The 13300-nt window shown below is 32.9% G+C and overlaps 1 protein-coding gene across 3 annotated transcripts in view; it reads left to right on the forward strand.

Annotated features, from left to right (window-relative positions):
* Window positions 1-13300, forward strand: part of inaE (inactivation no afterpotential E) — a 703344-nt gene that overhangs the window by 634628 nt on the left and 55416 nt on the right. For all 3 annotated transcript variants that reach the window (XM_081728566.1, XM_081728568.1, XM_081728569.1), the window contains exons 8-10: window positions 1693-1918; window positions 4484-4561; window positions 10418-10641. In XM_081728566.1, the coding sequence (XP_081584692.1) occupies window positions 1693-1918; window positions 4484-4561; window positions 10418-10641 (528 nt within the window). The remainder of the gene's footprint in view (window positions 1-1692; window positions 1919-4483; window positions 4562-10417; window positions 10642-13300) is intronic.

Genomic DNA, 13300 nt, shown 5'->3' on the forward strand with positions numbered 1-13300 from the left:
TTAAAAGCAAAAAAAAAAAAAAAAAAAAAGAAAAAAAAAAGAAAAAAAAAGAAAAAAGTTATACCTGCCGTGTAGAATAATAATGAAATGCTAATCAAATCTACCTGAAAACTTGTTTCTCGAATTCCTCTTCTATTTGTTATGTCCTGTGAGGTTCTGCATTGGCACTGGAAGATTCCACTACTAGCAGGGTTCGTGGTTCATTCCTAATTGTCTGAAGAGATGGGCTTTTCCCTAACGTAATGTCTACTTGGGATATATTGCAAGTTGGCTTAGTGAGAATTTCTGCTTCAGGGTTCTCTTCATTTACAATATCTGAATCGCTATTAAGGATAGTAACAATGTACTCATATAGGACTTTCGCTGTTTCATCTATAGTCAAAAATTTCTACAAAGAAATGAGAAAATTTCATTGTAAAAAATGATTTCAGTGATTACATAGAGATCAAATACAAATATAACAATTTCAAATTATTTAGAACAAGAGGGACTTCATTTCGTTGAGTAGATTCAAAATACTTTTTCTTACCTAAAAATATTCACATATTGCTAATTCTGCTCACAATAACACCATTCGACTTTTGTATGATGAAACGAATAAACTTTTGTAATAGAGTGGTCCTTCTACTCAGGTAATATGTTAGGTTCTCAACGTAATTCTACCAGACGTTTTAGTTGAGTAGTCCCTAAAGTATTACGCATTGTTCACTTCCACACAATGTATTTCTTTTATTTCTTTTACAGTCCTCCTTCAAATTGCACGAATAACCATTAGGGGTTTATTTACTTGTAAATTTCACTACTGCAAATTTCCTTTTTTTTTTTTTTTTTTTTTGCCTAGTTGTGTATTTACTCAGCATAATTCAAAAGCAAACGATTTTCGTAGCAATAGCCAACAGTGTTGTCTCTCACAATGGTTTCCACAAAAAGATACCCTAACTTGAGGATGTATATCTTGAGATACATCCTTTTTCAAACATTACTCCTAATAATCATAAAAGTAATATATCCCCCAAAATTCACTAGCTTATTCTTTATACTTTCTTTTGTCTTGTAATTCACTAAAATAGCTTTATTTGTATTCAAAAACAGAAAATACCTCTTTTTGAAGTTAAGTTCCTGCTCTTACCTCCATCTTTACAGAATGACGTCAAACAGGCGCCTTCACAAACGCATGCTTCAACCACCAAATGAGAGCACCCACCTAATGTTCTCACAAGATTACGTCACACACGAATAATAACTAACAGTGTTGCAAACCGAAGCATTTTTTCATTAAAAAATTGAGAAATTCCTGTATCTCACAGGATACATGCCCAAGTTAAGGGTTAAAAGACGCTGACAGCTGCTCTCATCACAACACAAAATGGCTATAATACATTGAACTCACGGCTATACGAGGTATCACTTGAAGTTACCAATAATCGACATGGAAGCCAACACTATAATCAATTGTTTCTCAGCAATCGATTTCTTGTGACGTACGGTGGTTTGTTAGAACGTGGGTTATGTTGTGCTCATCAGGTTTATGCCAAAAGCTTAAAATCGCAAAAATTGGGCATACGAGGTTTCACATCTTAAACGACATGTGTAGAACAAATTATGTTTCATACTGAATATTAGGGTTCAATAAAATATAGAATTATCTATAAAGCAGTTGATCAAGAGCTAAAATTTCGTTTATCTTTTCAGGTGCTGTTGTTTCCCTTGTTGTTGCCGAAGCGGTTCGGCAACCATAGTCGACGACAACTGTTGCCAGTGTAATTACGCCGCCCTGAGAAAGTTGTTGGAAGTAGGAGAAGTTGATGTTATCTATGCAACGTACCACGTTGATGTGGGAGAAACACCATTTTTTGTTGCCGTTGACTACGTAAAGAAAAAAATTGTTGTAAGCATACGAGGCACACTTTCAATGAAGGTATGATATTCTGATCTTGTTCTTATAGAATAATAAATTAATATTTTCTTTTGTCAGGTGCAGACTCGCAACCAGCCATGTGGGAGGGAAGAGGTAAAAATATATTTGGGGGGGTACAAGTTAAAAAATGTCAAACCACTTTATATTAATAATTACTCAGCTGTTGCATGCGTGGAAAAATAATTTTCGTATATTCCTTTACTCTAGTTCCGTACAATAATAATGTAATTGTGGTGGTAGTAGATATTGTAGGCATGTTTATTAACTCATTCTACAATACAAAACGTATAATGCGTACCAAGACTTGCCTCCTATTGGAAGTTTGAGAGGCTTTCTGTAACGACGAGTAGGTATCAGTGTTTCTTCCAGACATGTGTTTTGGAGGCACTGAGAGTGCCCCGGAGGAGTAATAAGACGTATGAATTAGCACCTTAATGCACTTGGAGCTGTTTCTATTATAGTCTATAATATAATAATAATAATAGAATAGTACGAGTGAAAATAATATGTACCCCTCCGAATACTAAGTGTGCCCCTTCCGGAACATTTTTTCTGAAAGAAACACTGGTAGGTATTCGTAGACCATTGTAAGTAGTTGAGCGTTTTAGTAGCGTAACGGAACTATTTATCACCCTTTATCAACCTTTGAGGTTTTTTTTTCTTTTTTTTTTTTTTTACAACAGTTTCATTTGCACCAAATATCATTAAATTGTTTTTTTTTTTTCTTAACCTGGGCAAGATACGTATGGTTGCTCTTAACAATATCCTTGTTAATTTAGTGTTTGTAAAATGAAGAAAGATTATACTAGATTAAGTAGCCTAAGCATTTAAAACTATTTACCATTTGAAACTATATAAGTTATTTAAATAAATATCCGAGGAATCTACTAAAATGCATACACTATTTAAAATGAAATAAAAGGTACAGACCACTGCACTAAACTTTCTCGTTTCCATTTATTAATTTAAATCGATCATCCTGCTGTTATTACTAAAGATTTATTTATGAAATATGAACAAAAATATGATAACGTTTATGGAAAACTTTGAAGAAAGCTTATCTTGAAAACTAAATACTCCATGTTGATTTTTCACTTGAAATAACGTGTACAATATTATAGGGTTGTTATTGTGTTTATTAGTAAAGTAGGAACAAAGCTCCGAAGACAAATTACCCCTTGTGGACATTTTTCGAAGAAATGAAATGAGTTACTCCAAATTGAAAAGTTGTTTATAAAATATGAAGAAAATGGAGTGAAAAGTTTTTATTTATTTAAGAAAATCATTGGGAAAAAAGTTGTCTCAGAAAATTGACTACCCTTTGTTCACATCTTGAGCGGAAACAGTTTGCCCATTTTATGTATGAAATGTAAAAAAAAAAAAAAATAAATAAATAAATAAATAAAATAAAATAAAATAAAATAAATGGCCTGAGTAATATTTAATAAAACTCAGTGACATTAAAAAAAAAACTTTCCCCGAGAATAGACTGCTCCTATGAAATATAAATAAAATCGGATGAGCAGTTTTTGAGAAAATTGTCTGATTAGAACTCGCCCTTAGAGTAAACGATCCCTTGTGGACATTCCAAGAAAAATGGTTTATGCAATATTATAGCGTTGTTAACGATATATTTATAAATTTTGAACAGTCATCCGAAAGCTTTTTGAGAAAATCGTTCGATAAAATACCATCCCCAAGAATAAACTATTTCTTTTGGAATTTTTCGTCAGAAATAGTTTACGTCACATTATAGAGTAAGTAATGAAATATTTATTTATGAAATATGAAGGAAATCGCCTGCGACATATTTGAGAAAATCGTCCAAAAGAAAAAGATCCTCAAGTGTAAACTACCCCTTGTAGATCTTTCCAGGAAAAATAATTTACGCCGAATTATAGGACTGGTAATGAAATATTTATTTATGCAATATAAACAAAATCGCTAGAGTCGTTTTTGAGACAATCATTAAAAAAAAAAAAAAAAAAAAAAAACGCAAGAGTAAGCTGTTCTTTTAAATTTACCCTAGAAAAAGACTTATACCATATTATAATGAGCGTGAAATAATCCTAATTGTACGCTCAAATGCCGAAATGTTTTAGCAATACAAAACTCAAATTACATACTTACTTAGAAGCTAACTGTAGACGAACTTATTGTGCATTACATTTATTGGAGACTATGAATTTAGCTTCAATACAGTTTTCTTTTCATTTAACTCGACTATAAAGCTCAGATACATTTCTAAAGTCCTCTATTTGATACTCCAGAAACTTAACATTGAATTATACCTTTTATGCGATAATTGAATATTCTGTACAAATTACGATTGTTAGGCCTATTAATAAAATAAATTATGAATTTGAAAACATTTCAAACACTTTTTTTTACAATTTTAATCTCATAAACATAATGTTTTTGCAATATCTTATATTTCTTTAGCATTTATTATTATTATTATTATTATTATTATTATTATTATTATTATTATTATTATTATTATTATTATTATTATTATTTATTTTTTTTTCTTTCGTTTTTATGTTACTGTCTTTTATTTTTCAGGACGTAATAACAGATCTTAACGCTGAAGGCGAACCACTTCCTCTTAATCCTATAAACGAAGAGTGGCTTGGACACAAGGTTTGCTACAGAATTTTATTTATTCTTCTGTTTAATTGAGGGTATATAATGTATTTTGGTTCATCACTTCTAACATGTATACATTCACGTATGTGCATAGCTTATTTCCATACACTATGGAAGAAAATTCCTTGAATACCAAGTTTAACAGTTCTATGCTTTTAATTAAATCGTTTCTCTCTATACTTTTAAATTGCCAATTAGAATTAAATGAAGTAGACATTATACTATCTAATTTCTATATGTAATAAATTTTCAATGAAACTTTCGAATTATTGTATATTAATATTAATATTAGAATTAATGTAAAACTATTTCATAATGTTTTCTACGTGAGGTTTGAATTTTAGATTGAAGTAGAAATTAATGAAGAAGGAAACATTCAATGATCTGAAAGACAGATTTTTTATGGTGAATATTGATATAAACAAATATCTTATACATTTTTTAAAACATAAGTTCAACTTACATCAATAGAAATTTGAAAATACACTTTATTGTAGGAACAGACTTTCAACATTGTTTCCTAGTTTATAGGTAATTCAGTGATCAATTCATGATAATTTAATGGAATACATTTGAAAAACAAACAACTCGTGGACGAAATTCTATTTTTCGTTCGAAAATCAGTTGTCTTGTCAGTTATTACAAATACTTAGGTGTAAGATGAATCTTTAACGTTTGGTCGAAAACATTTTATTACTAGTATAAGAGGTATAAAGTTTATGGGATTCGCTTCTGTGAAGAGTAAATTATTGATAATGGTGTAGGAATCTTTGAAATGGCTTACTTAGGCTTTATGGTCCAGGTAAGGTTCGTGTGATTGAACACAATGAAACTATAGTCGCTAATAGACTGCAGTGCATCTTTGTGCGAGTACAAGTAAATATCTGGGAAGTTAATACCTTGTACCTGTACAATGCTAAATGTAACAGTGAAATATCTATACCTTAATTAAATATTAAACATACGTAGTGAATATGGTTTTTAGAGAGCTCTAAAATATGTAATAATATTTAAAAAAATTATTAGAAATATAGAAACACTTGCTATCACTAAATCATAATATACAACTTACCAAACATTATACACACAAACAATAACACTGATGCATAAAGAATACGTTGATTACTTTATACTTCAATTGCATGTTAACATATTTATCATTTTTCTATATTTTCACGTATAGCTCCTTGATTCACCAGTTCGCGTCGCATGTGCAATTCATCTGTTAGCACTTTTACGAACGCAAAATATCATCCCCGGCGGGAGCTCATGTGGTTCGGATTTCACATTAATCAGTAGGTCCACGTCTCATATAGCCTCGCTGCTGAACGGGACGTTAAACTCACAAAAAAACAAACAAAAAACAAGAGCAAAATATCATCATTTCACATAACACTGTTCTTGGGTTGCTTTATAATTACGCGCTTTTCAAGCGTGATACTATACATACGGCAAGGTTTTAGAAAGAATTGCTGAAGATGTACTTCATTAAACATCATGTTGAGATATTGGTGTGCACTGCACTTTCTTCACATTTGTTTGGTTACCAATTTGATATCTTGGATTAACATAGTTTTACACTGCACACAAACTGTATGTTGAACGTATTTAACGATGAATATGTTTCTGTTGCATTAATATCATATTAAAGGAAATTAAACTGATTTTATTAAGTGAAGCACCAATTTAAGGCGCACAGAAAGGTAACTACATCTTGTTTCTGCAAAAGTCAACACTTCACTTCTATATTTAATACTTCTAAATTGTTCGTCTCCAGCAAACTGCACAGAACACAACGGGGAGGGCGGGAGTGAAGCATTGTGTCATTAAGGAAGAAAAATCATATTAATTCACTTTTCACTATTTTGGATATATTGATAATTTGGAATATGATTAGTTGTCATCTTCTATACGTTTATTGTAATTCTGAAATATCAATTTCACAGGAAAATTCACTTTAAGCACTGTTTGTCTTGGAACGATTAGAAAACTCCCGAACAGTTTTAGGTATTTTGCCCTAACGAAAGTAGAAAAGAAAGAAGTTATTTTTGGAAATGATCTAATTATATCATTGGTAACTTCTAATTATATGCAGTCACACGAAGGTTGTTTAAAATGTTAAGTTTTTAGTGTTTTAATATCTTATGGCACTACCAGGGTGCCGTAAGGGATATGATCATATGGTCACGCTAAGTTTCTTCTGTATACAAATCTAAGCAAATTTTGTGTTTCTTATATTTTTTATTGTCATGTTTTCCATACATGCTAATCCACATATGAATATACTGTTGTACAAGTATTTAAGTCAACTTTTGTTCTGAACAGATATAGCATACAATATCCTTTGATAAGTGGTCATTTTCTCTGGCATAAAAGTTCATTTGTACGGCAAGATATTGAAGAAAACAAAGAATACTTTAGGACTACTAATCACGTTTTTTTTTTTTTTTTTTTCCACTTACACAACATTGTTGCAGTTACTCCGCTGACTTTTTTCCTAATTTTGTACTTGCTCTACAAAACAACTTCAAAGGATAGAACTACTCAAAGATCAAGCATCTTTAATATCTGGCATTTCATTAATATGTATGTACAATGTCGATATAGTAATTCAATGGCAGAATGTTTCTACCCGAAATTTTCATTGAAGTCCAAGCATCTAAAATTCATACAAAATTGTATGAACCACAATTTTATCCGCAAATTCATGTCTACAGATATATTAGCTAATATTGAACTTATTAATCAGAACACCAATGTATTTGTCTTAATGACTAAATAATTATTTTTTGACGTTTCAGTTTGGAATTTTCTGCTGCAAACAAAGTATATACAGATTGTTATTAGAATAATGGAAACGCCTAAAAAAAACTGCATCTTAATAAATTTATATGTCGTTAGACCATCTTTCGCCCTCAGAATAGTCTTGAAGCGATGTGGCGTGGAGTCATAGAGGTTGTAAATGGTAGCAAACGAATATTACACCATTCAACATGCAGTGTATCATTCAGTTCCTTGAGAGAAGATGGAGATGGAAATTTGTCATGGATTCATGTCATCAAAAAGGACCAGAGATATTCAGCCATGTTCAGATTCGGAGATTGGGCAAGCCAGAGGAGGTGTTTAGCTTCATCGCAATATTCCTTAAACCAATACGCAACAGCCTCAGCTGTTGAATGGACGCATTGTCATCCCGGAATATGGTGTTATTGCCCGGAAACATCTGGTCCATAAGATGTACACTGTCCCCTAAAATGACAACAACATCACAGGAAATGCCACGACTGATGACGTTAGCACAGGACGAACTAATATTGAACTTATAATTAGCTAATATTGAAAGGCAGGTTATTGCGACCTCATAACATCACAGAGCCTACGCCATATTTCATAGTTAGGCGAAGACACTACGGATTATACGCTTGTTTGGGCATCCACCACACATAAATACGTCGTGTGGTTTGAAATAGGATGAACGATAACTCATCCGACCATATCACACATTTTCAGCTATCAGCGATCCATGTTGTATCATCTGTAGTTTGCAGCATCACTGATGTGCTAAAGCGTTTTAGTCTCTTATCAGCGGTTTCACTTGTGTAACCTAATCCTTATGTCCATGTCAGGTAACTCGCGGTGGACTGTAATTGTTGACATAGACTCTGGAAAATATTGCTTGAGTTCCTCAGTGATTTGCACCGCTGTTGCACGAACTCTGTTTTAATACTCGCACGTCACTATTTTTTTTCAACAATTGTTCCTCTTCGCCGATGTAGTTTTCCGTGAGTTTTGTAGACCGTCATCACCTTGAATACTTTCCTTTGCAACACATTCAACACATTTGCCACTTTCGTAACGCTTGCACCACTGTTCCGAGCGCGAACAATTTCTTTCTCTTTGAAATCAAAGAGGTCATCTATTTACACTATCACCATTTGCTCGGTCTACTGCACATTGCTGTTCTACTCCTTCTCACGTAGTACAGAGTTTGCACTAACACACCACTACCAGCATCGCTGTGCTGTATTGCCACTTTATCGTTGCCAATCAGATATCTGGTGTGTTTCAAATTCCAGATGTTTTCATTATTCTGATAACCATCTGTATTTATTGCAGAATTTTATATACGCCATGGAAAGTTGATATGATTATTATAAATGAATTGTTCATCTATTTTGTAATTTCGTCTAGTGTTGAAGATCCATTCCAGTGTTTATCATGAATGTTTCCATATGTTTCCGTACCGCTTTAAAACCTATGCAAAGTTGTCTTCTAGTCAAATTTTCTTCAAGGTTATCTTAATCCTTTTCCGGTGATCTCTCATTTGAATCTTTAATTTCACCATTTTCACTAAATTCAACGAAATTTTAAGTCAAATAAAGACGCAATAATCTTATGATTTATAAATAATAGTGTAGTAACTCAAAATCTTATTTCCATGTCATTGTTTTTAACAAAACGATTTCAGACTAATGATCACTCGATCTACAGCGAAGTATTTATGTATTGTTTTGTTCAGTTATAAAGACAGAAAACAAGTATGTGGTCAATTTCTATTACTGCTGGAGAAGAAAAATATTTATGCGTCTCTTTTAGTGACAACACAGTTTTTCTTGAGCTAATAACAATAGAAAGAGTCATTAAAGTAAGAACTAGCTCGTAATTAAATATTTCGTAATTCTAACGATATAATTTTCTAAAAAATGAGCCGAAGACTAAGTAAAATAAGGTCACACAAATTTAAATCTAAAGAATAGAATGACCCTGCGGTTACCCAAAAAATTTCTTAATACGAAGGCAAAACGAAAGTGCAAAAGGAAGCATGATTGCATTGAAATTTTACGTTTCTAGAATATGATCTAACAGGACACAATTTACGACTAAAAGAAATAAGTACAATATGACACTGAACTTTTATCTGCTTTCATTTCCAATAAATTGAAAAGAATTTTTTTTTTATATAACGCTATTTCTCTAGTAAGTTCTTGCTTGAAACTCGTGTTTTTTTTTGTTTTTTTTTATTTTTGTGTATGTGTTAAAAGAAAAAAGTTACGAGTATCTAGATTTGTACAAATTACTAGTTGCAATCGGGTTTTTAAATGCTTCAACTACTTTTTTTTTATAGGCTCTTCTTAAAATTTCAGAGGCAATTTGTACGATGAACTACTAGTTGTGGGTATCTCTGGTTAAGTAACCATCTTCAGAACACAGAAACAACATGTAACAATGATAAACATAAAATACTAAAATAAAAGCTTTCACAGTTTCAAAATTGACCACACTTTGTCATGACCATATGCTCGCGCAAGTACATAATAGTGTAATTCGATGTTCTATAAAATATATTGGAATATTTAGTAGTAGTAATCGCTCTTCAAGCAGCTTCTATATTACATAATGGATTTCCTTTACATTTCACCTTAGCACTGGTATAGTAGCCTAATGAAGGATCTCCTGCCGTGCATTGTCCATTAAAAAAAAAAAAAAAAAAAAAAAAACTCTCGTTCTTATGTAATTGATTTAACTTGATAGCACTACGCGAACGTCCATGCAGAAAAGAAAAGAGACATTAGTTTTAACACTGTACTATTTTACTACCTTTCAGATAATTACGGATTTTCCAAGACTAATATTCGAAAATGATTAGTACTCGTAGTTCGTAAATAGAGATCAACATGAATATGTTTCATGGTTTCAAATATTAGAAAATAGTATGCAACTTGTTGTATAGCATAGTTATTTCCATATATTTTATCACGGAATACTTTCGATACTAGGCATATTATGTATATGATTTTCTTTAAATATTATTACAAATTCCTCCTGATGAGAATAATTTTATATTCCCAGGGCATGGTACAAGCAGCAGAATACATTCGACAGAAATTGAAAGAAGAAAACATTTTGGGAAAGGCTTTCGCTCACAATCCCGAAAGAGGAACGCAAGAGTTCGATCTGGTGTTGGTAGGACATTCTTTGGGAGCTGGCACAGCTGCTATTTTGGCTATACTACTTCGGCAAGAATATTCTAATTTGCAATGTTTTTCCTATTCACCCCCGGGAGGATTACTCAGGTAGGCTTTGTTATTATTAATGCCCTAAACTGTTCTACATATTCAAATATGAAGATTTAAATACATAATGAATTCAGGAGTCAAAATTACAAAACGAATATTGTATTATACACATGGATGTATACACTGAGGGTGATTCCTGGGTCCTGGACCCTCTTCATTCGGAAACCCTGACTTTTCTCTAAATTTAGTCTAATTTCAGGGGTAATTTTACAAATTTTAATATAATTTATCCTCATTAAATTAGGATTCCCCCAAAAGCTTTGCATTACTCACGAAATAAATTTATGCACACGTGCCTGATTGTATGTGTGATAAACAGGCATCTTTTGTGGATAACTAAATAGATATAACACTAAATGTTATACCCATCTGGTAAAGAATTCGACAAAGAGTTTAACCAATTAATAAAATAATTGATGAAATGATAAGACAGAAGACGAAATTAAAGTATATTATTCGTTTTCAACAAAGAGGCCAAACGAGACAGAAAATAAGAGTATCTGAGAAGTTTGCTTTGCGCTATCACGACTAAAACACATTCTATAGTTTATGAAACTGATTTCGTGAGTATACAAATATTTCGACATGCGCATAATTTTCAATAAACCTATCACTAACTATAATCGGGTCTGTAATCGAGGGTAGACGACTGTACACGTCTACATTATATTTCTTTCCCCAAATAATTTTACATTAATTCTTCCTTTTGTTCCAAAATTTATTCAAGCTTTGGATGAACATTTGTGTTATCTCCTTGTTCTGTAAGAATAATATAATATAATATGTATTATATTATGTTACAAGGGTTGAATTTTTAATAATGGCAACAGTGCCATACTTATACTCGGGAACAAAGCAATCCATTATAATTCGTACCAGTGCTAGGTTAGATGCCGACCCTCCCTCAGAGCACATGAACTCGCCTGTCCTCCCCTCCATGTGCGCGCAGCGCCAGCGGTTAGAAGGCAGTTCTGAGTGAGTGCTCGTTGACCATAGTCACGCTGCGTAAGTCCTCGCGGAATACATTCATGTTGACGAAGCAAGATCGGAGGAGCTGGTTGAAAATTGAATATGCTAGAGGTAGGAATGCAAAACAGTGCTACGAAGTATTGCAAGATGTTTGCGGTGCAAGTGCATTACCATAGCGTACAGTAGCAAGGTGGGTCAAAGCTTTTAATGACGGATGACAAAATGTCACAGACATGCCTCGCTCCGGCCATCCTCCTGTAAGTGAAGAAGATATGCAGAATGTGAACACGTTAGTGCTAGCGGATCGGAACACCACGATTCGTCAATTGGCTAACGATACAGGACTAGCGCATTCGACTGTGCTGAAAATTCTGAAGAAGAACCTGGGATTGCGTAGAATCTCCTCAAGGTGGGTCCCACATGAACTGACTGAAGAAACAAGTGGCTGCGATATGATGTAGCTAGAACACACATGGAGCGGTATCAACGTGAAGGTGAGGTCTTCTTAGGGCGGATCACTGCTATTGATGAGACCTGGGCCAGAGCGTATGAACCACAGCTGAAATGGCAATCAAACGAGTGGCGTCATCCTGGGTCACCGAGAAAAACAACAGTTCGGAATACCCCAACCAATGTGAAAGCTATGCTCATCATTGCATACGACTGGGATGGTGTGATCATAAACCATACCCTTTCCTAAGGACACACCGTTAGTGCAGAGTACTACTGCAATTTTTTTCAAAACAATCTGTGAGCAGCTGTAAGACGAAAACGACGCCACTTCCTGACGAACCCACCCATCATTCTTCATGACAATGCAAGGGCAGATTCAGCAGGTGCGGTCACTGTTTTGTTGAATCGTTGGAACTGGGAGGTGCTGTATCACCCCCGTATTCTCCAGATTCCGTGTATAATATATATAACATATTTTTTTTTAAGAGTCAGGACCTACTTCTGTATTACAGAAGAAAGATAAAAACTTTTCTTTACGACTAGATGATAAGATATTAAATCAAAACTACTTTAGTGTTGTGTCAAAGCAAACATTGATGATATTATGACTGTATTATGACTGTATAAGAGCTTAACATCTCTTAGATAATACTTTGACAACCTAAATTCCTTCGATTCCGTTTTCTTGATTCTTTGTTGTTCGTTTTTATACAAATAAATTCTCTTTCACGTTGCTATTGTTAATCTGGACACGCATCATCATTTCAAGTTATAGCTAGCAATAGTGTTTATTTTAAAATAAAAAAAATATATAAATACTTTCTTAATATCACCCTAGGCTAAACGTGAACTCATGGGAACCATGAATATTACTTAATAATTTCCCTTTAAATTTAGAACAAAATTGACGAAATCAAAGAAACACGTATGCATAACTTATCATTTTCTCCATACAAGACAACATCGTTACTGAGTTATGCCTACTATAAAATATGTTCGAGATTGAAGCAAGTAGTTAAAAATATAAATAAACCTATATTTTAGTTAAAACCGTTAACTTCATATAGTATTTTAATGTATTTAGAAGATTGATAGCAATTTCTTACCTAAAATACTGTATGGATAATTTATTATAGTTGAAGCTTCGGAAAAGAGTTGGTTTTCTAAGCGCATCTATTTTTAAGAAACTCTGTTAAGTCAGAATTATTTAAAAGTTCTGTGGTGAATTCACATT

The sequence above is a fragment of the Thermobia domestica genome, chromosome 10, assembly GCF_964235325.1.
Source record: "Thermobia domestica chromosome 10, izTheDome1.hap1.1, whole genome shotgun sequence".
In the NCBI taxonomy this organism is placed as follows: domain Eukaryota; kingdom Metazoa; phylum Arthropoda; class Insecta; order Zygentoma; family Lepismatidae; genus Thermobia; species Thermobia domestica.